General features: G+C 44.0%; 1 protein-coding gene across 4 annotated transcripts in view; it reads right to left on the bottom strand.

Moving 5' to 3' along the window:
* Uaca (uveal autoantigen with coiled-coil domains and ankyrin repeats) overlaps positions 1-22501 on the bottom strand; it is an 87305-nt gene that overhangs the window by 20482 nt on the left and 44322 nt on the right. For 2 of the 4 annotated variants that reach the window (XM_038323654.1, XM_038323656.1), the window contains exons 2-10: positions 19597-19730; positions 13494-13582; positions 10650-10714; positions 9849-9906; positions 8305-8375; positions 8099-8205; positions 4978-5165; positions 2931-2968; positions 27-95 (exon numbers count right to left, since the gene is read on the bottom strand). In XM_038323654.1, the coding sequence (XP_038179582.1) occupies positions 27-95; positions 2931-2968; positions 4978-5165; positions 8099-8205; positions 8305-8375; positions 9849-9906; positions 10650-10714; positions 13494-13582; positions 19597-19730 (819 nt within the window). The remainder of the gene's footprint in view (positions 1-26; positions 96-2930; positions 2969-4977; positions 5166-8098; positions 8206-8304; positions 8376-9848; positions 9907-10649; positions 10715-13493; positions 13583-19596; positions 19731-22501) is intronic. The other 2 variants (XM_038323655.1, XM_038323657.1) reach the window with 1 other exon arrangement.

The following is a 22501-nucleotide window of genomic DNA, read 5'->3' as shown; positions in this document are numbered from 1 at the left end:
GCATACACTTGCTTTCCCCTTCTTACCTGAAAGCTGCGATGCTCCCGCTGATTTGACTTCACGTTTCCTTCATCTTGAGTGTGTGACAAACTCCGCTTTGGGGAGACATCAAGAAACCACAGGTTAGGATGTATGAAATACAAAAAAGTACATTTTGTCCTAGCAGGTGGTCCTCACTTTCCTGATGCTGCGAGCCTTTGATACAGATACTTCCTCAGGTTGTGGTGACCCCAGCCAGAAAATTATTTTTGCTGATACTTTATAACTGTAATTTTGCTACTGTGAGAATCATAATGTAAACATCTGATGTGTGATCCCTATGAAAGGGTGGCTTTCAGGTCATCCAATGTTACATTTCCCCATCCACAACACAAGGTGGCAGTGTTTCCACAGATGAAACCCTCTCCAGAGATACAGGCATTAAGTAAATTAGAATTTTAAACTTCTACTAAGGATGCGTCTTAACTAAAGATACAAACGTTTCAAATGGAAAATATGTAAGAGACACAAAACAAAACATTCTCTAATCGCCACCCACCACGTAGTGGAAGAGACCCATTTAAAAACGTCAGGTGGAAGGAGAGGAAATCGTGCTGTTTGAAAGACAAGCGTGGGCTTCTTCCTGAGCGTGGCTGGAACAAAACCTCAAGAAGCCAGTGAAGGTAGAAGCAGGCAACGGTGCAGCTGATCTGCACAAAGAGCCCACAGAACTGCGCTGGGGATGCGTCTGCTTTTCTACACCTGCTGCTTTGAAACTCTATTCCAGCTTAGAGATTTGCTTTAACACAACACAGCACAGCAGTTGACAAAAGGACAAATAATCCCTCTTGCTGCTCACCCACCTCCATCTGCAGGTACAACAGCTGATCCAGAGAGCCATTTCTCTGCTCTTGGGCTGCTTTCTAATGCTACTAGTTCAATTCTCCAAGGTGTTTTTGTTTGGTTTGATTTTGTATGTTATATTGTTGGTTTGAGTTTTGGTTAATCGAGTTTTAAAGCATCACTTGACTACAGGTCTGGATGGAGAATCAGAAGGTGGGGTTCCATCACAGGGGCACTGTAGCCATAATTTGGTCTGCACTATTTTCCTGGCACCTAACGTCTCTCCATTCCCTCCATCCGACCACCTCTTCCTCCTTTCCCCGTCGTCATCCTCACATCCTCTGCTCTCACCTTGCCAGGCTCACACAAACTACATCAACTCCAACCGTTAAGGCTCAGGCCCTTCCAAGCACCTCTGGCTCCCTGGGGTAGCACGGCACACTGACTGATGACTTCCATCCTGCCTTCTGCTGGTCAGAAGTCCTCTGATAAGATACATATGAAGTCCCAGACTGTACAAAGCCTTCTTAATCTGGCATCTGGCCTCTTCACGCCTGAGCACACCACTGTAGTCGCACTGGCCTTAGACGCACACCTCTACAAGAGGCGGGCTTGGGACCTCCCCCCTGCGAGGCTTCTCTCACAGCTCAGGATCTTCGTATCTTTATCCCTCCTTGAAGTTTTTCCTCACTGATCTGCCACGATGCCATGTCTTCTTCCTCTGCTCACTGCACCTCTGTTCCTAACCAGAGTACTCCACGAGGGTAGGGACTCAACACACCACACATTCCTCAGGGCTCAGAATGGCAACTGGTACCCTGTAGGTATTCAAGCTAGCCAGTCTGTCTTTGACCACTACATTTGGGTTCTCTGGCACTAGACACATGTCTCCCAGCAAGACTGATTTCTATAGATACATTCAATAAATTAAGAAAGCATGGGATTTGGAGACATTTGTCTTACTGTTTCTAGCAAAATATTGACTCCTTGCATTCACTTGGATAACTCCTACATCAAGGACAAAGTTTCATTTCCAAACTAATAATCAATGCTCTTGATTAAATAGATGTGCATCTCAGAATGCCACTCTTCAGCTTCTCTGGGGATCAGGGAAGAAGACAGACACTACCAACAGACAAAACCCATGCATGAGTGTGCATGCACTCTGATGGAGAGGATGGAAGCCACGCTGCAGCTGCAGTAGGCCTTGGGAGAGGCAGAGGATGATGCAGTGAGCATGGAGGATGCTGGCAAAGTACCTGGTTCCTTCCTCCTCAGAGTCTGGAAGTGGCCAGATGTCCCCACTGAGCAAAGTGGGAGGCCTGGAAGGGAGCAGCCAACAGGAGGGGGAGCTGCCGCCAGCACTAGCTTTGGAGCCGGGGGTGTCCTGAACCAAACCCCACTCTAACTTGGAGAGATGAGAAGACTGTGTTAAGACTTTCACTCAAACTGGGACACAAGCGGGGGTCACGTGAGAGTTGTTAAAATTAGTACCAAGTAAAGTGTTGTGCATCGTGCTTTTTATTTTTAATTAGCCAAGCATACGGAAAAGACATTAAAAAGAAATAAAACCTTTCATAGTGGCATTGACATCACAACATTTAGTCAATTTTGAACTGTTTTCAGCAGGGTGTGTTGGTACATGCCTGTTATTCCAGCGTTCAGGGGAGGCTAAAACAGGAGACCGGCATGACCAAGGACAGCCTGGGCTACACAGCAGGACACCTGCCTCCAAACCCCAAAACAAATCCACTTTTTCCTTCATTTCTTATTCCACTGGAAGAATCATCTAAAACAGTACAATCAGCTCTGTGGCTAAAGCCAAAATCCCTGAAGAATCTCAGTAAGGATGTTGGAGACCCCATTTAGGATGTGACAGCCTACTGGAAACCTTCACTGCAATTAAAGTCCCTTGTCTCGAGCTGAGTGACACAGTACTTATAACAGGACCTCATGCCCTAGGACCTACTCCGTGGGCATTGACAAACTGAGGCAGATGATATACGGTTAAACCCCAGACCCCACATGGACCCACTAACCAGTCTTAAGGAAGACATTAGCTAAAGGGTACAGTAAAACAGTTTTAAAAAATTAAAATAAAGGCACACCTGTTGCAAAGATGCTCCTTTCCTCCAAAGTTCTCTCCCTAAGGATTTAAAGAGAAAACGCATGAGACAGCAGCGCATAACTTAGAAGTCAATCCCCAACTGCTCCACCAGGGTCACAGGGTCACAGGGTCACTTAGGCAGACAGGCAATCCCCAACTGCTCCACCAGGGTCACAGGGTCACTTAGGCAGACAGGCAATCCCCAACTGCTCCACTGAGACAACATCCAGTTTTCTTTTAGAGCTTTAATCTTCCTTTAACACTTGCTTTTTAATTTATTCCCAAAACTTATGTTTAACGCAATAGTGAAACAGTCTGTTTTGCCTACCAAATTAGCAAAGATTTGTTTAAAAGGATGATAGTCAGATAAATAGAAAGGTAACTACCAATATATGCAAAATTTTAAATAAATTTGCATATCTTGCAATTCAACAATTCAAAATATAGGGAATGACCTTTATTAAGATTTATTTTATTTTTTTATATGTGAGTATGTGGGGAGGGGCACGTGCCTACAGTGATCTTTATTAAGATTTATTTTATTTTTTTCTATGTGAGCATGTGGGGAGGGGCACGTGCCTACAGTGCCCACTTAGGCCATCAGACCCCCTGGAGCTGGAGTTACAGCTGTGAGCCATCCAACTTGGGTGCCGGGAACTGAACTCAGGTCATATGGAAGAGCAGCAAGTGCTCTTAAGCGCTGAGCCATCTCTCCAGTCCTCCAGGGACTGATCTGGACGATTAGAAAATATGTAAAAATATTTATAAACACACTAGTAAAAATCTAAATAACTTAAGCACCACCTATCAAAAGTTGTTTTGTTAAGCTAAATTTAAATAAATGGATTTTGTGCATCAATAAAAATTACACTACAAAAATATTTAGGCAGGAACAGCCTTCCACATGCATTACACAGGAAAGCTTAGGTCCAGTCAGAGCTCAGGTGGCTACATGCCACTGTACAGCTAAGGAACAGACGGGAAGGGATAAGCACGGAAATGTTCACGGAGGCGCCACAGCTGGGTTGTTCTGCAGGTTCTAACTTTTCCCTAAGAAACAGACACATACTTGGCACAGGTGTTTGGCACGTGCCAGATGAATATTTTAAATACACTGACACTTTCTTTAAAGCAATGTTTTTTACAAGCTAGGGTTATAAAAGTGGGTCAGTAGCTAAGAGCACTTACTGCTCTTGTGGAGGACCCAAGCTCCGATTGCAGCACCCACACTGGTAGCCCACAACTGCCTGTAACTCCAGGCCCAGCGGATCTGACACCCTCATCTGGCCTCCGTGGTTAACAGCCCTAGTGTACATATTTCCCCCCCCCCCCAGGTATAAATATATGCACATAATTTTGAAGAAGTTAAAAAAACAAAACAACCTTAGGATCTCTATGGGGGCAGCCTAGTCTACATAAGTCCCACAGTGGCCAGGGCTACATATCCCAAAGCAAGGAAATAAAAATAAAAACCTTGGTAAGTATAAAAGTTGATCACCTAGGCCGGGCGGTGGTGGCGCACGCCTTTAATCCCAGCACTCGGGAGGCAGAGGCAGGCAGATCTCTGTGAGTTCGAGACCAGCCTGGTCTACAAGAGCTAGCTAGTTCCAGGACAGGCTCCAAAGCCGCAGAGAAGCCCTGTCTCGAAAAAACAAAAAAAACAAAAACAAAAAACAAAACAAAAAAAAAAAGTTGATCACCTCACTCCGAGTCCTTATAAAAACATTAGCATGGGCAGTTTTTATGCATCCATTAAGATATTAGTAGGATACTCCTATTGCCTTTTCTCCCTCAGCATGAGTCAATCCACAGCGATCAGGGCAGGCCGAGGAATCAGATCATAGTGTGGCCCAGCTGCCTTGAAACAGGAGGGCAGCTCCCAATCCCCAAATGACAGCTCACAACTGCTCTGGCTCTTGGGGGATCTGGCACCCTCTTCTGGCCTCCACAGGTACCTACACTCACATGCACAAACCAGTACCCAGATACACATATTTAAAAGTAAAACTTCAAAATATTTAAGAACAATGTCCCTTATAGAAACCTGCCTGCACCTTTGTTGGTGTTTTCTGATGCCGTCTTCAGTAGGTTCAGGATGTCCAGATTGTCACCAATTCTCGCATAGTAAGAACTGTCATGGCCAAGGGCATCCAGCAATGTCACATCAGCACCATTTTTAACCAGGACTTCTACAGCATCTCTGCAGCCATATTCACAACCCAGCATGAGAGCCGTCCTGAAAGCAGATAGGAAAGTCAAAACCTTGTGGTAATTACATAGAATATTCCAGAAGTACCCTGCTAGGAAAAAGGGCAGATCCAACCTCAAGAAGTTATATCTCATATGGACTCAGATATTTTATCTTTTTGTATTTTGACTCATCACATTTCTAAAACAAAAATCCTGTCGCTTTGTGTTTAGTAGTAGAAAAAAATTCTAACCTCTTTTTGTTACTGTTTGTCAGCCTCGAACTGTGTAGTGGAGAAGGATCTGATCCTGCTGCCTCCACCCCAGTGCTGGGCTTACAAGCATGCACGCCACACCTGCCCTTCCATCACCTAATACACTTTAACCATGCCAGCCACTAAATTAACCTAGTTTATTCCAGTTCTTCAATGTCCTATAAATAATGACTGCAAAAATCTTCCCAAACTACAGCTGTGGCTCAATCTGTTCAAAACCCAAATGTTTGCATGCTTCTGGTGAAGGGACCCATGTCACACAAACTCCCCTACAAATTCTACCCCCAGCGGAGGAAAGCAGATTCTGTTCTTGATGTCTTGTTTAAGGGAGCCCTGGTGGGGACACAGGTAGGGTGCTTGCCTAGCATGCACAAGGCCCTGAGTTTGATCCCCAGTACCTGTAGGCAGGGTTGTATATGTCTGCAATCCCAGCACCCAGGAGAGGTGCTGAGGACCAAAAGACCAAGGTCATCCTCAGCGCCATGACAAGTGTGAGGCCAGCCTGGGATACATGAGACCCAGTCTTTCTTTCTTTCTTTTTTTTTTTTTTTTTTTTTTTTGGTTTTTCGAGACAGGGTTTTCCTGTAGTGAGACCCAGTCTTAAGTAAGTAAATAAATAAGACAAAGATGCTAGGATGGAAGATCATTGCTTCCTCACATGCAGGCCTTCCAGAAGCACACCCCACTGATCACAGACCTCCTTCTCCACCATCAGCACATGAACATCACAGGCTGTACCCACAAGGAACAGTCACGAATTAACTAAGTTCTCGGGGAGAAGCAGTAGGATCCTAGACACCATCTTGTCAAATCTATGCTTAACACTGAGGGAACTGACTCTTGAAATATTGACTGACCCTACATCCAATAAGATGACTCATCCATCCTCTAGCTAATAAAACAACTGATCCTGTAGCTACTAAAATAACTGATCCTATATCTACTAATGTGACTTAGCCTACATCTACTAAAGCAACTAATCCTATACCTATAATGTTTTTCTACACAAGCTCTCTTCTATAGCCACACCCCCTCCACGGTTGCTATCATAAATGTCTATACATAAGAAATTAATAGTTTTCTTAGATTAAAAAATATGCTAAAGATAAAAAAGGAAAAACTTAAATAGTGTCAAAAACATATTCCTAAAGCCATCCACTACCAACCCTATACAAACACCCAGCACCTTGCCTCACTTTGGGGTGAATTTACAACAAAAGCAAAGTGTTTTGAGAGATATAAGACAGATAAGAATACCAGCATTATAATGGAGTCAGTGTGGTTGCCCTTCTGGAATCCTAAATTTAACTTTAAAACCAATCTCCTTAGTCATTCTTGGAATCAGAGTGTAATATCTGCAGAAATGTCACTTTCTCGATCACACTGGTGACTTAAGAATGTCCTTCTTTGAAATTTGTGAAAATAAAGGGGACTCACTGATGGGGGGAGCAGGGAGCCATGGCAGAATGTGATCAATACACAACATATGCTTGTATGAAGACGCCTTTGGAGACCGCAGTACCACATGTAAGGAATCTACACCAGGAGAATTTTAGGAAATATCTCAAAAAGAAATATCTGAATAATAAAATTCAAGGTAAAACTTGGACACCTAAATTTTATTATACCCATCTACTTCCAATGAGTTACAAACAATAGGACACATGTTTAGAAGAAAAAAATTAAGTAAAAGGACATTTGTTAGTAATTATAAAAACTCAGAAATTTTGATTATAAAATATTATAATAAATAAACTAGTTGAGGGAATATTTTCGTTATTTGTCAACAGAGACTTAGTGACTAAAATTATAATTCTAGTATAAGCAAGCATGTGACATAATTGATCAAGAAAGAAGACAATTATGGATAGAAATGACTAGACCATATCAACTGAAATAGCATTAAATACAGCAGTATCAATGAAGGGACCCTGTCCTGGTTAGCTTTGATTGATAACTGAGCCAGCCTACAGTAATTTGAGAAGAGAAGCCTCAGTTGAGGAATTACCAAGACCAGATTGGCCTGCAGGCATCTCTGTGGGGGATTCTCTTGATTATTAATCAAGAGCCCAGCCCACTGTGGGCAGCACCATCCCTAGGCAAGTGGTTTGGCCTGTATATGAAAACTAACTGAGCACACGCCTGCGAGTCAGCTGGCAAGCAAAGGTCCCCCATGGTCTCTGCTTCAAGTTCCTGCTTGAGTTCCCAGCTTGGATTCCCCCGTGACAGATTGTGTCCTGTAAACTAAAATAAAGCCATCCCTCCTCCCCAAGTAGCTCAGAGAGCTCTATCATAGCAACAGAAAGGAAGCCAGAACAAGAATTTAAGGCACAAAGCGAACTCGGACTTGGAGACGACGTCGTGAGCCTGCTAAGGAGAAACCCCGAGAAAAACCCAAAATGGCTAATGTCAAATCCAGGATCGCCAAGAGCTGCTTTCATCTCAAGATAATCTCTCATGTAAAGAAACACTGTAGATACTTTTTAAAAATGTCTTTATTTGTACCTATTTCCCTAAAGACCTTTAGAAAGTTTTAAACAGCCAGGGTAGGACTCCTCTTTCCCTACTTTTCTGACCTAAATGTGGGCCCTAGTTGCTGCTTTTCCTCAGTATTCACCCAAGGACAGAAAGTGGGGTGGGCAGACCAGGTTATAGCAAAAGTATCACGGATCTCCAGCTGCTACAGAAACCACCATAAAAGACTTACCTGTTCTGCTTGTCTCTGGAATTGATATCTGCCCCTCTATCTATCAGCAATTGACAAATTGTCGGCCTACACATCTGTGTCGCCAGAACGAGTGGTGTCCGCCCATCCTAACAACAAGGAAAACAACCGACGGTAAAGCAACAAGTCTTCCAGAACGCGAGTGATACAAAGTATGGACTGAGATGCGAACAAAGCAACCAACTTACTATGTCTTTGGCATTCACGGAGGCCCCATGGTCGCAGAGCAGCTGGATGCTAGAAGGACAGTCTGCCATGGCTTTGAGAAACAAAGGGACAGGGACAAAAGGTGAGCATCTGGTGACATTCGGGCTTTTCTGGGTTCATGGGAGGCAACCTAAACCCTTCACTTCAAGCTACCAAGCTCTACATCATTCACTCTGGGTTAAGCATGGCAGACATCCATTTTCTATCTTAAAACTGATCAAAGAGAATCTCTGTATAATAGCTAAATTATATATTGGTTTGCAAACTATACAATTCTGTAAACAAATAAGAGAGGAAAAGGTGATGAATGAAAAATTGAATGCCATAAAAGTACCAAAAATTGTTGCTATTCCCAGGGGGTGTGAGGCCTCTTCTGGCCTCCATGGGCACCTGCACACATGTGGCATTCACCTACACACACACACACACACACACACACACACACACACTATAAAATAAATCTTTTTTAAAGCTGAAGGAAATTAAAAGTTTAATACAGGCCTCCTTATCCTATACAAAAATTCTCTCTATATGAAAAGTTATTAACTTCCAACTCTAACTTTAATGACACCAAAATAACAATGCACACAACTTAGACACTGAGTACAATTCTTGAAATATGAGGTTTCTAGTAAATACCCTTCAAAATATTTTACATGACATAGATATGAAATCTAGTGCCAAACTCCCAAATAAACAACGGCTCCCCCGTAAGTTCAGAGATCAACCTGCTATGACTAATTATAACTGCCTGCACAGGTCCAGGCTTCCCGCTGCAAATAAGAAGGGGGTTTACAGAAAAGGACTTTCCCACTTCTCCCAAATTCTCTCCCCGCCATGCACACACAGTGCTCAACACTCCTGGCTAATAGACATCTCTATTATTTTCCTTCAGATCTTTCCTATCTACCAAATCTGTAAATATTGGGCTGAATGAATCTTCTATTCTTACTTTACTTTTAAGTATTTTAAGTATTGCATGGGGGGAGGGGGCGGGAATGATGTGCACATGCGTGGCCTACAAAGGCCAGAAGACATCCCATTCCCCGGGAACTATTATTACAGGTATTTGTAAGCTACCCAACATGAGTGCTGGGAATCAAACTCAGGTCTTCTGCATGAACAGCAAGCATTCATAATTTCTGAGTCATCTCACCAGCCTCTGAATGAAGATGCAATTTGTAATGTAGAAGCCTCTTCTACAGATGCGATTTGTAAATTTCAATTTTGTTTTGTTTTTCAAGACAGGGTTTCTCTATATAACAGTCCTGGTTGTCTTGGAACTCCTTCTGTAGATCAGGCTGGCCTCAAACTCAGAGCCCCGTCTGCCTCTGCCTCCTGGGTGCTGTGATTAAAGGCATACACCACTACCAACCAGCACATAAATTTCAATTTTAAGCATACAAATTCTTTAATACTTTTTCTCCACAAATTATCCAAAGAAATTCATGATGAACCCTTGAAAATGCCTTCAAGGATCCCATGTTTTCCAGAACCACTGTGCCCGGAAGAGACGTCTGCTCACCTGCATCGTGAAGGGCAGTTCTTCCCTGCAGGTCCACATGCTCAGTGGGACAGTTGTACTGTTGAAACAGAGCAACGTGATGATGGGGGGGAGGTGGTCTTAAAATTCAAGAGCCACACTTGAATGAACAGCTGTTATTTCATCTAAAATATTCCACTTATCAAAGAAAGTAAAGGCGTTCAGACAATCTACTAAATATTTTGACGTGCAACAAATAAAATAAATGCCACATAACTGCGAGCTAAACAGTGTTTCACCAAACAGGAAACATATGCCCATTACAATAGCGTGGAGTATTGAAAAGATGTCATTGTTCCTTCTAGCAAGAGTTAACACAAACTACTGAATCGGGAGAACGAATCAGTTCTAAGTGTCAACACAGGGCTGGACGCTTTGGCCAAAACCTTCATTCAGCCAAATAGCTAGCACAATCCTGTGGTTGCCGGAGAAAGACTCGTGACATTAATATCATGTCATACAGTCATCGGTGTGGAGACATAGGAACACACAAACCCTATGCTATATGCTATCTCATACCCCATTCTAGGCAACAGAAAAGGCTGGTCTCCAGCTCACATCAACAGGAAGGTCAGGCCTTTGTTGTTTATTTTTAATACCCTGAGTTATGCGATGCACTTCCCTCACATTGTTGTCCCTTATTGCTCACACTCCTCCACAGAGGACGGGAAAACTGCCAGCGAAGCGAACAGTGAGCCTGCCACTCGGATCTCACACTCTGAAGACACCAAGAGCACACTCAAGCTTCACAGTCCCCCACTGAAGTGTTTCCGGCATGTCTACCTGGAGAAGTTTTTGCAGGCACAGCGCGTGTCCGTACTTAGCCGCCAGGTGAAGAGCATTCCTCCCTACAAGCAAAAGCAAACGTTTCAAGTCTGTGTGAAGGATTAGTTTCTTCACACAGGAATTTTAATAGAAATACGACATTTTTCTGCCCAATTGGTTGACAGGATATTCAATTTGTAAACAGCCTTTCAGGTCCTAGGATGACTGACACTTTAGTACTGCAGTGCAGACACACACAACTCTGAGGGCGGCAAGGAAATGGAATCCTGCACGTTCCTAAAGGGTAGGAAATGTGTCCTCATGTGCCACCCAACCTCCAGCACTGAGCAGTGCCTGAGACACAGTAGCACAGGGAAGGGGTATGTGTATGTGTGTGTGTGCACATAGAGAAAGAGATACATATTTACATATGTATATATAGATATATGTATATACATACACACACATGAGAGAGAGAGAGAAAGAGACAGACAGACAGACAGACAGACAGACAGACAGACAGAAGATGTCTCAGTGGTTAAGAGCATTGGCTGCTCTTGCAGAGGACCTGTGTTCAGTTCCCAGCACCCACACGGTGACTCCAACCATCTGTCACTCTAGTCCCAAAGGAATCTGATGCCCCTTTCTGGCCACCACATGTATTGCATGCACATGGTGCATAGACACACAAGCAGGCAAAATGTTAATCCACATAAAATAGAAATAAATCAATATTTTTAAAAGTAAGTAAGGCTATAGAAGGGAAAAGAAATCCCTAGATGTCACCTAACATTTCTGGCTAGCTAGTATGAGCAGAGAATGGAGGATGTTAAGAAATTAATTCCCAGGATGGTTATCTCTCAATTGTCAGCCTCGTCAGCTAAACCTCAGTGTTGAGGCTGTGTCTCTGAAAACCAGACAGCTAGTTCAAATATAATGACCCTAAATGTACATTAAAATTAAAATTGAAGATTAAAATGTTATTAAGTCTATTTATATTTAGTCAAGGAAAGGTGTGCGTGTGCCATGCTGAGAGTGTGGGCAACTTGAGGGAGTCGGTTCTTTCTTCCTGAGGGTCTGGTGACTTGGAGTCAGGACAGTGACTTAAAACAAGGGCTTTACAATCTTGCGGGCCCCAAAGTGTGCCTTGTAAAGGAAATGCCAAATAGGCTGGGGAGGGGAGGTCTTCAGTGAGAGAGGCTGCAGGGGAGGCCTTAGGGTGAGAGGCTGGGGGGGGGGGCAGATCTTCAGTCTGAGAGGCTGATGATGAGGTCTTCAGTGTGAGAGATTGACTCAGAGTTTCAAAGAGGATGACACTGCAAAGAACACTGGGTTCTCTCTCTCTCTCTCTCTCTCTCTCTCTCTCTCTCTCTCTCTCTCTCTCTCTCTCTCTCTCTCTCTCTCTCTCTCTGTGAGTGGAGGTACCCATGTTGCAAAGCAAGTGTGGCGGTGTCAGAGGACAACTTCTCTCCTTCCACCATGTGGGTCCATGTGGGGATCAAACTCAGGTCACCAAGCTTTGTGGCAAGCACCTTTGTCCACTGAGCTATCTTGCTGCCCCTCCTAACTGTATTTCCACACATATATGTCTCACTTAGCTGGTGGAAGGTTTAGGGTTTGACTAGGCTATGCCAATATCCGATCTGTAATGCTTTTCTGGTTTTTTCCAATATCACAATACCTCAATGTGCAGCCTGCTTTGCCAAGCACGGTGGCTAGAAAAGAAACTGCATTCTGACTGTCCTGGACTGACAAATACATAGGCTTTCAATCTGCATACAGTTTTATGTGAGCTTAGGAAAGCCCTACATTTCCCCAGGTCTCATCAGCCGGATTCTAACACAAAGCACAGAGAGCCTTGGACTGTGAGCCAGCCACTCTCGCTGGCTGAGGTGAGAACAAAATGGATTAACCTGGGTGATGTGTGGAGCACTCAGAGAATGCAGAGCGGCCACCCAGATGTTCCAAAGACTGCAGCTGTCATTACTGTTATCTACATCACCGAGGCTGCTGTTTCTCCAGCACAGAAGACATCCAAACGAATGCCAAACAACCTCACCAGAGAGGACATGCACAGGATAGGAATATACATGAAACAGCCCCGGGAAGTCTCTAAACTTGGGCATTTTAGGACGAGCACTGGATGGCAGGTCTACCACCCCCCTGACCTAAAGTCCCGGTTTCTGACCTCTCCCACTGTGACACTCACATGTAAAACGTTTCTCAGTTCAAAAACTCGGAGCTGAAGAGATGCCACCCATGCTGCTCTTACAGAGGACACGGTTTCAGTTCCCAGCACCCACATCAGGCAGCTCACAGCCAGCTCCATGGGGGAATCTTACACCCACTTCTGGCCTCTACTGACACCGCACTCACATGGTGCACATACATACAGTCAGGTATACACTACATACATGTAAAATTAACCTAAAAACTAAATAGTAAGCAAATAAGTAAACAGAAACTTCAGGATTGCACATCTTCAGCTATAGTTAGGTCTGGTTTAGAAGGTGAGGAATAGCTGGGGGTATAACTTTGGGTGGTAGAGTGCACGGCCAGCATATGAAAGGCCTGGTTCAGTCTTTAGCAAGAAAGAAAAGGAAGTGGGGGAGGAGGAAGGCAAGGAGAGAAGAAGGGTAAGAGAGGTAAAGAAAGGGAGGGAGGGAGGGAGGGAGGGAAGGGAGGGAGGGAAGGATGGAAGGAGGGAGGGAGGGACGGAGGGGTAGAAAGAAGGAGGAGAGGAGGGAAGGGCAGAGGGAGAAGGGACAAAGGCAGAGGGAGGTGGGAAGAGAGGGAGGAAGGAAGAAGCAGAAGAAGGGGTCACTCGGGCAATGCCCCAGCCTCTTCCTGGAGGAAGCGTACCTGCACTGTCGCTGGTCGCAACATCAATTCCATGGGTGAGGATGGCGTTCAGACACTCTAGGTTCCCTTTGGATGCCACGACATGGAAGCTAAATGGGCGAGAACATCTGTTATGCCATGGAAACTAACAAAGGCAACAGTTCCTGGTGCTAAAGATGGCTCAGTGGCTAAGGGCACTGGCTGCTCTTCCAGAGGACCTGGGTTCAATTCCTAGCACCCATACAGTAGCTCACAACCATCTGTAACTACAGTCCCAGGGGATCCAACACCCTCTTCTGGCCTCCTTGGGTACCAGGTATGCATCAGGTGCACAGACATACATGCAGGCAAAATACCCATGCACATTAAAACAAAAATATTCTACCAACATCATCCTTTATTTAACACACACACACATATACACATACATACACATGCGCGTGCGCACACACACACACACACACACACACACACACACGCACAGTTGTTACAAAGGCTTTGCTTTGTGAGACTGCCTTTACAGATACCACAATTTTTTGGTTCCCAAATCTGAAATGCTTAAAAATCTGATACATAAAACAAGCCAAGGCATTCTAGAAATACCTCCTTGGCATGAAATATTTTAATATCCAACAGCTTTAATAAGAGCTGTTTAAAATGTTATTATATAATATCATTAGCCCTGTAATTTATTATTTCTATCAAAACCCTGGTGCTTAAATTGAATAAAACACTTGAATTTTTCCTTTTGCCTTCTTTTGGCATGTTTGTATGACTGATGCATGCATGCACATGTGTATGCATGTGTGTCTGTGTGTGCACATGTGCACGTACAGATGGGCACACAGATGCCCAAGGCTGACTTTAGGAGTCTTCCTTGATCAGGCTCTGCCTTACAGAGCCAGGGTCTCCCATCTGAGCCCAGGATTTCCTGAGAAGGCTGGTCTGAGCAGCCAGCCTGCCCAGGGACCGCCTGTCTCCACTTTCTTAGCCAGAGCTCAGGAAATGATAGGCAGGCGGCCATATGCACCCAGCATTTCCACGAGTTCAGAGATGAGAACTCTGGTCTTCGTGTTTGGGTGGCAAGCATTCATTCTCTAAGCTATTTTCCCAGAACCCATACTAAAACATTTTTATTTATTTATGAGATTATTTTGTTTGATTTAAAGTATATTAGAACTGCCCAAAAAATAAAGGTACAGAAAAGGGTTAAGAGCAAAGCAGATCAAAGGTTCTCTCTCTTCAGAGTTAACAACCTAACCAACGCTTTCTCCTTCTGACAGTGACTAACGGAAACACAGAATTCTGCCCCTGTGTCTGAAGTTTCTCACAAGTAGGCCTCATTGACCAAGCTCCCTAACAAACTAAGTCAAGCCTGTTAAGATGCTAACCTCAGGGCTAGAGGGCTCAGCGGTTAGGAGTACTTGCAGGCATTCCTCCTTCTGGCCACAGGGGCTCCCATTTGCATGTGTGTAACGTACATGCATACACATAAAATAAAACCTTTTGTTAAAAAGACAAGCTATATCACTTTGAGGCAGGACTAACACCCTCTGCCCCTCACAGCTCTCCCTCCCCCCAGCTGTATCTAGGCTGAGCAAGGTATCCCTCCAACAAGAATGGGCTCCAAAATGCCAGTTCAAGCACTAGGGATAAATCCTGGTCCCACTGCCAATGGCCCCACAGACTGCCCAAGCCATACAACTGTCACCCACATTCAAAGAGCCTAGTTTGGGCCTATGCAGGTTCCCCCACCTTCAGTCCTGAGTCAGTGAGCTCCCATTAGCTCAGGTCAGGTGTTTCAGTGGGTATCCCCATCATAGTATTGACCCCTTTGCTCATATTATTGTTCTTCTCTCTCTTCGACTGAACTCTGGGAGCTCGGCCCAGTGCTAGCTGTGGATCTCTGTATCTGCCTCCATCAGTTGCTGGATGAAGGTTCTATAATGACAATCAGACTTCACATGATAAGTCTTACCCTCTCTGAGGAGTGGATGGGGGAAAGGGGAGGTGGGTGGAAGGTCGGGGGAGTAGGAGGAGGTGAGGGAGAGGGAACTGGGATTGGTATGTAAAATGAGAAAATACTGTTTAAAAAAATCTAGGTGCTGACTGGGTGTGTTCAGTTTGGAAAAGCCATTAAATTGTACACTACTGAATGAGAGTCTCCCTTTATATGTGTAATTTATACCTCAAGAAATCAAAAATAAAGGCTAAAATTTCAAAAAATAAAAAAGACAAGCTAACTCTAAGTATTTAAGTACTTAAGATACAGCTGACAAAATACCCCATTCTTTCTTGCCTCATCTAGTGTTTTACTAACTCACCAAAATACATTCAAATCCAAACTGGTGAGTAGACTGGTGTTGGGGGTAAAGGACATTGAGTCCAAGCAGACATAGGAAGGAGCGCCTCCCCTGAAGGATGAAGGAGGAGAATGTGGAATCCTAAGCCCCGCAGGTGGGCTCCCTCTCAGCAGGAGTTCCGGCTCCCCACTGCCTGGAGCCTTAGCTCTCCTGGTTCCCCACCGGTCTTCACTACTCTGTAGATTAACGTTTTTAGCCCACGTAAGCCCAGTATTGATTCTCTCCGCAGTCTGCGGTTCTCTGCTCACTCAACTGCAAACCCAGTAAACGCAAAGGTGATCTTGTTTTACCTTCTGTTATATCCCCAGACACCCGTGTCAGAAGTCACACTCTCAAATGTCTGCTAAAGAAAATGCCGAGAGAAAAAAATCCAGAGTAGCTTGCAAATTCCCTTCTAGATATCATGTCCCTGCCGTGTGACTCTAGTACTATTGACAGGTGAGTCGCAAACTAGAGAGCAAGCCTTCCTCAGGGCAGCAGGGGTGCCTTCAGCTTAAATCAGACAGAGGAGAGGTGTCATGAGACAAATTCCTTATCCGTTTTAATAGGACAAATGCACTTGGACCGCGGGCATCATTCAATCTCCCTGAGACCCAGAAGAAATCCACTGGACTCCGAAACACACCGTATGGCCCTTTGGAGGTGGTAGCGCCTCCTTCTCACTAAGGTCCTTAGCCTCCTAAGGTTATGTCTTAGGAAATGCCAGTTTGAGGGTCGTTTTTCATCCTCGGCTCCACACTTTGGAAGACTGCGGTCTTCAAAACAGTTGACACAGACAGTGCGTGAGAGGGCGTGAGGCGTTACCTACGCTGCCCCAAGCTATAACTAGCAGGAGTACTTCAGAAAGAAGACATGTCGACCATAGAAACATATGCACAGACCTGTACGTGAAGCATGAGAAAGCGCTTTACAGAAATAAATATCCCTTTGCAACTAAGAGAACCTCCTCCTCCTTCTCCTCCTCCTCCTACTCTTCCTCTTTCTCTTCCCCTTCTCCTCCTCCTCCTTTTTTCTTTTTCTTTTTGTTTTCGAGACAGGGTTTCTCTATAGCTTTGGAGCCTGTCCTGGAACTAGCTCTTGTAGACCAGGCTGGCCTCAAACTCACAGAGATCCGCCTGCCTCTGCCTCCTGAGTGCTGGGATTAAAGGCGTGCACAATCCCTACACAGCGAGAACCTATTCTTTTTAAATATATGTAGTGTGTGTATCCATCCATGTGTGTGTGTGTGTGTCCCCGTATGTGCGTCTGTGTGTGTTAGCATGTGTATGTCTGTGTGTATCTGTATATATGTCTGTGTGTGTCTGTATGTGTGTGTGTGTTCATGTGCTTGAAGGTATCTGGAGGCCAGAAGAGGGTGCTGGATCCCCTGGAGCTGGAGTTACAGGAGGCTGTATGCTGCTTGGCATGGATATTTATTTTTGTTGTTGTTTCTCGTTTTTGTTTTGTTTTGTTTTGTTTTTTGAGACAGGGTTTCTCTATGAAACAGCTCTGGCTGTCCTAGAACTCACTCTGTAGACCAGGCTGGCCTCAAACTCACAGAGATCCTCCTGCCTCCCAAGTACTGAAATGAAAGCATGCACCCCCACCCCCCAGTGACATGGATATTCTTGCCCACTGAGCTTGGTTTCTTCTACCACAGCCATCCCCAGTTCCTTTCTGGAGCCACAACGAATTCAAATATTTGTTGCTTTTTTTTCTTAGTAGAATTTCAAAACCTTGGGACTAAAGCAATCGCTTTGTAGTTAATTACACTGGCTGCTCTTGTAGAAGACACTGCTCACTTCCCAGCACACACAGCGTGGCTCACAGCTATCTGTACCTCCAATTCCAGGGATTACAACCCATTTTTCTACTTCTGTGGGCTCCTGCATTCCTGTGGTGCACATACATACACCAGGGCATACACGTGCGTGTGTGCGTGCATACACACACACACACACACACACACACACACATACACACAAATATTTTCAAAACAAAGTGTTTTCAAAATAAAATTATCTTTTAAAATTTAAAATTAAAATTGTTTTGCCACTAGAGATAATATAGAATGTACATCTGTAACACACTAAATATAAAATGCTTTCATTAAAAAAGAATATATAGTTCATACATATTAATAAAAAGGAAAACATTTGCCATGTGAGTACGAGGAAGAAGACTCCTTCCTACAAAGACCTTCCTGGAAGACTAACAGGACACAAGTGTTCACCCCTGACCCCGATTCTCTATGGCTCGGTCAATTCGGATAATCTCAGGACTGAGCTCTGACCAGAGAGCCCAGCAGATATTCTAGCAACCATTCCAAACCCTGGAAGGAAACAGTCGCAGTAAGGGCTTCACTGCTCAACATCTTAGCACTGGGGGAAGAAAGCAGAAAGACACTCACTTGTAGAGATTACATTTTACCATCTGTGTCATGAGCCACATCAAATTGCATGGAATTAAAACAAAATAGAAAAAAATAAAAATAATAGTAACAATAGGGGCTGGAGAGATGGCTCAGGCTGTTCTTCCAGAGGTCCTGAGTTCAATTCCCAGCAAACACATAGTGGCTTACAACCATCTGTAATGAGATCTGGCGCCCTCCTTTGGTGTGCGGGCATACATGGAGGCATAATGTTGTATACATAATAAATAAATAAATTTAAAATAATAATAATAACAGTAACTTATTTCCTGTTATTAAAAAGAATGCACTCAGGAGGCCGAGGCAGGCAGATCTCCGTGAGTTCGAGGCCAGCTTGGTCTACATCTTGGTGAAGTCAGCTAAGGCTACACAGAGAGACCCTGTCTCCCTGAAAAACAAACAAACAAACCAGAAGGTTGCTGGATAAAACTGACTATGAAGCCAATAGTTTCCAGCTTTATTGCTGTTAAAACCTTCTGAATTTGTAGTCACACTTTGCTCTACTGAAATATTATACATTCCAAAGTCATAATCGACATCAAACAATAATGACTAACTTCCTAATATTCACTTCTATATTTAACATCGGCTTCCAACTATAAGTTTTCTAAAGGAAAAAAACCCTGCAAGGCTGAGACAGGGCTTTTAGGAAATGGGACTTTTAACCCATGGTGCTGGAAGGGCTCCCAGCTAAGGCTAGAGAGGCTGTAATTAGAGCCTTAACAGAGTCAGGATCTGCCCTTTAACCCAGCTGCTTCTGTTCCTCCAGAGGGAAATGGTGCAGATCTGGGAGAGAACTCTGGCTTAGAGGCACACAGCAAGCTGGGAGTCAGTTCACCCAAAAAGGAAGGGGGAGGCTCCCTAACAATGCCTATCCAAGGCACACTAGGTATTCCAAAGATCCTTGCTTTTCTGCCCAGTCTTGTCGAAACTAATGATCTAATTAAAAGCTCAGATTGAGGCTTGGAGGAAAGGACAGTGTCCTTTATAGAGTGCGGCAAAGGAATACAGGAGAACACTGGGGCCCTCCTTCAGCTCAGGGACTCCTGAGGTCAGAACAAGCTAGAGACATTTTGCAGACATCAAACTGCTTCTTCTACATGGCTGCTTCAAAGATCAAATACAAGGACTGAAGAAAAGTCTGTCGGTGAAAATACCCCAAAGAGCACAGGTTGTATATCACCTATGCAGCTGGACACTGGGAGGTATTAAATGGAGGACAATCAGAACTAGTTCATAGTAGACAGTTCTTATTCTGGCTTGTAAAATCACAATGGGAATTAGCCACAATTCACAGGAGCATTTGGATCCCAAGGCTCTACCCAGGCCCCAGGGACAGGGCAATACTCACGCTGATCTGCCTTCCACATCTAGCTTGCCTGGATGGACGCCCTTTTTGGCAAGGATGGAGGACACTTTCTCCACATCCCCCCTTTCAGCAGCCTTCATCAATCGGTCATCATATTTATTCCACTCTGCTGATTGCTACAAAACAAACAAACAAAAAGGATAAAGGAGCATGCTAGTCATATCGCATTAGTCAGCTCTCTCAAAGAAGGAAGGGGAAAGGGGGAGAAGGCCCTACACAGTGCATCATTCCATTTCCAGCTGTACCCCAAATTCCTTTCTCTCTGCTGTGTTTCACCAGAATAGCAGATCATTTATTTACTTACTTACTAACTTATTGGAGACAGGGTTTCTCTATGTATCTCTGGTTGGCCTAGAACTTGCTATATAGACCAGGCTGGCCTTGAACTCGCAGGGACCCACCTGTTTCTGCTTCCTGAGTGCTGGGATTAAAGGCATATAAAGCCTTTCCAAATATGTGATTCACTGAGAAGTCCATTTACCTTAAACTTACAAGAAAATGTATGTTTTGCATGTTCAATATCCTGATAAATATCTCTGGGGCAAAGAAAAGAAATTAATAATTACTGACCACCCGCCCCAAGTCAGGCACAACACCTCAAAACCAGAGAACTACAATTATGAGATGCTTTTAACAGAAGAAAGGATTTGTGCTGCCAGCATCAAATGACTTGCATGTTGTAGCAGGGTCTTGCTCTGACTGTACCCTGTTCCCCTAGGGCTCACCCTTTCACAGCTGTCTCTGGTTACTATTTCCCAGCACCCTTAGGTGCAATGGAATGCCATGTGTACTGTAAGACACTATATAATGCCTCCTATTTCAAAGGCATTGTTAGAAAACAAACAATACTGTATTGTTAGAATACAAACAATATTGAATAGAATAAGGAATAAAAACATACACATTAGGATAAAAAGAAACTTTTATACAGGAAAAAAACTAAAGAATAAAGACTCTAAAGCACTACCTTTTGTTGTTCTTGTTTTAAAGAGACAGGTACTCCCTATAGCACCCATGCTGGCCTCAGACTGGGGCCCATTCTCCTGCCTCAGTCTCCCAAGGCTTGCACCACCACTGCCAGCAGGTTTTGTACTTTTGCAAAAACTCAGCGCATATATACTTAAAAGGAAGATGAAGGTAATTTCAAACCCAGGAGGAAGTAGCACACAATACATATTTCAGTGACACCAAGGTTATGTCGCCTTTGATCAGAGAACACACCATGAGGCAAATAACTTAGATCTCTCCTCAGCACACAGATGTGCCAAAACATGGAATGAGAATATAAACATCTGGGGCTAGAGAAACGAGTCAGTGGTTAAGAACCTGGATTCCAGAGGATCCAGGTTCAATTCCCAGCACCCAGATGGCAGCTCACAACTGTTCAGTTCCAGAGGATCTGACACTCACACAGACATACATGTAGGCAAAACACCAATGTACATAAAGTAAAATCATTTTTAGAAAGAAAATATAAACATATATGCTTACATATATGTGAACATCTAAAAGTGTAGATATGGTGTAACATTTAAAAAGGAGACCAAGAAAGAGTTAATACTGGGTGATAAGATAGATGTTTTTAAGCACATAAGAGTTAACCTTTTAAAATATCACATTGAGGGTGGAGAGATGAGTCACAAGGTGCTTGCCACCAAGTCTGACGACCTGAGTTTGTTTCCCACGTCCACATGGTAGAGGTAGAAGACTGACATCCCCAAGTTGTCCTCTGCCTTCTGCACATGAGCTATGCATGTGCACACTCTCATGCATTCACACACAAAGTTTTTAAAAGCCAGAAGGTGGTGGCGCACGCCTTTAATCCCAGCACTCAGGGGGCAGAGACAAAAAGATCTCTGTGAGTTCAAGGCCAGCCTGGTCTACAAGAGTTAGTTTCAAGACAGGCTCCAAAGCTATAGAGAAATCCTATCTCAAAAACAAACAAACGAAAAAAACAACAAAAGTTTTTAAAAATGCAATAAATATTACATGAATTCGCTGCTAAATCCATGCTAACTCAGTGTTGTTTCTGTAACTCTACAAGATCTAAGCATTGTCACATAATTGGCAAAGTCAATCAATACTTAGCCCACAAAACCCACTAAATGTTTAACCAGAAAACAAATCAACTTCCTAAGTTTTTATAGTAAATCCTACCAGCTGACTCAGGAAGCACTTGAAAGGGAAAGGGAAAAGGCTGAACGTGAAGACAGATGCAGACGTTTAAATTTTTAACTCACTTTAACAGACCCTGGTTCTGGCACCTAAAGACGTCAAAAACGATGTACTGATGTTAAATTTAGTAATCAATCCATCTCCTCTAACTTCAAAAATCCAAACTGCCAACATGGGAATAAAGTCTACCCTCTGACTCAAAACCTAAACTACAGCTTAGGTACCCCCTCCCTCTCACTTCAGAGCAAAGCAGCCTAGCTCCAGCTGCTGTTAGGCGAGCAGCAGTGGATTTAGAGGAAAAGACACTGGCCTGTCAAATGCCCGGAGGATTAGGTCATGCTCCGCACACAAATACCTGCCCTAAACTGATTAGTTTATCCTTAGACTTAAAACAGCCCGGATCCCCAAGGAAACTGCTGGGCAGAAAACAGCTCTGCACAGCCCGCGAATCCAAAGGAAGGCTTTCACAAACAGAAGAAGAGAGATAACTCAACGTGACTAAAGTCTCATGCTAGTGAGTGGTGCTAAGCCCAACTTCATCAAGCGCCGCTCCCAACTCTGGCCCCAGCTCTGTCAGTTAACAGCTCTGCCTCCCAGTTACTAACATTCTAGCTTGTGCTGTTTAAGCCCAGAAAAACAAAGCTCTTGTCAGTTGCTGTTGATACAGTGGCAAACCAGAAGGAAAACCATTAGCACAGAGGCCGTCGTTAGT

Source organism: Arvicola amphibius, chromosome 3 (genome assembly GCF_903992535.2).
Source record: "Arvicola amphibius chromosome 3, mArvAmp1.2, whole genome shotgun sequence".
Classification (NCBI taxonomy): domain Eukaryota; kingdom Metazoa; phylum Chordata; class Mammalia; order Rodentia; family Cricetidae; genus Arvicola; species Arvicola amphibius.
This window is presented reverse-complemented; position numbering and strand designations above follow the sequence as displayed.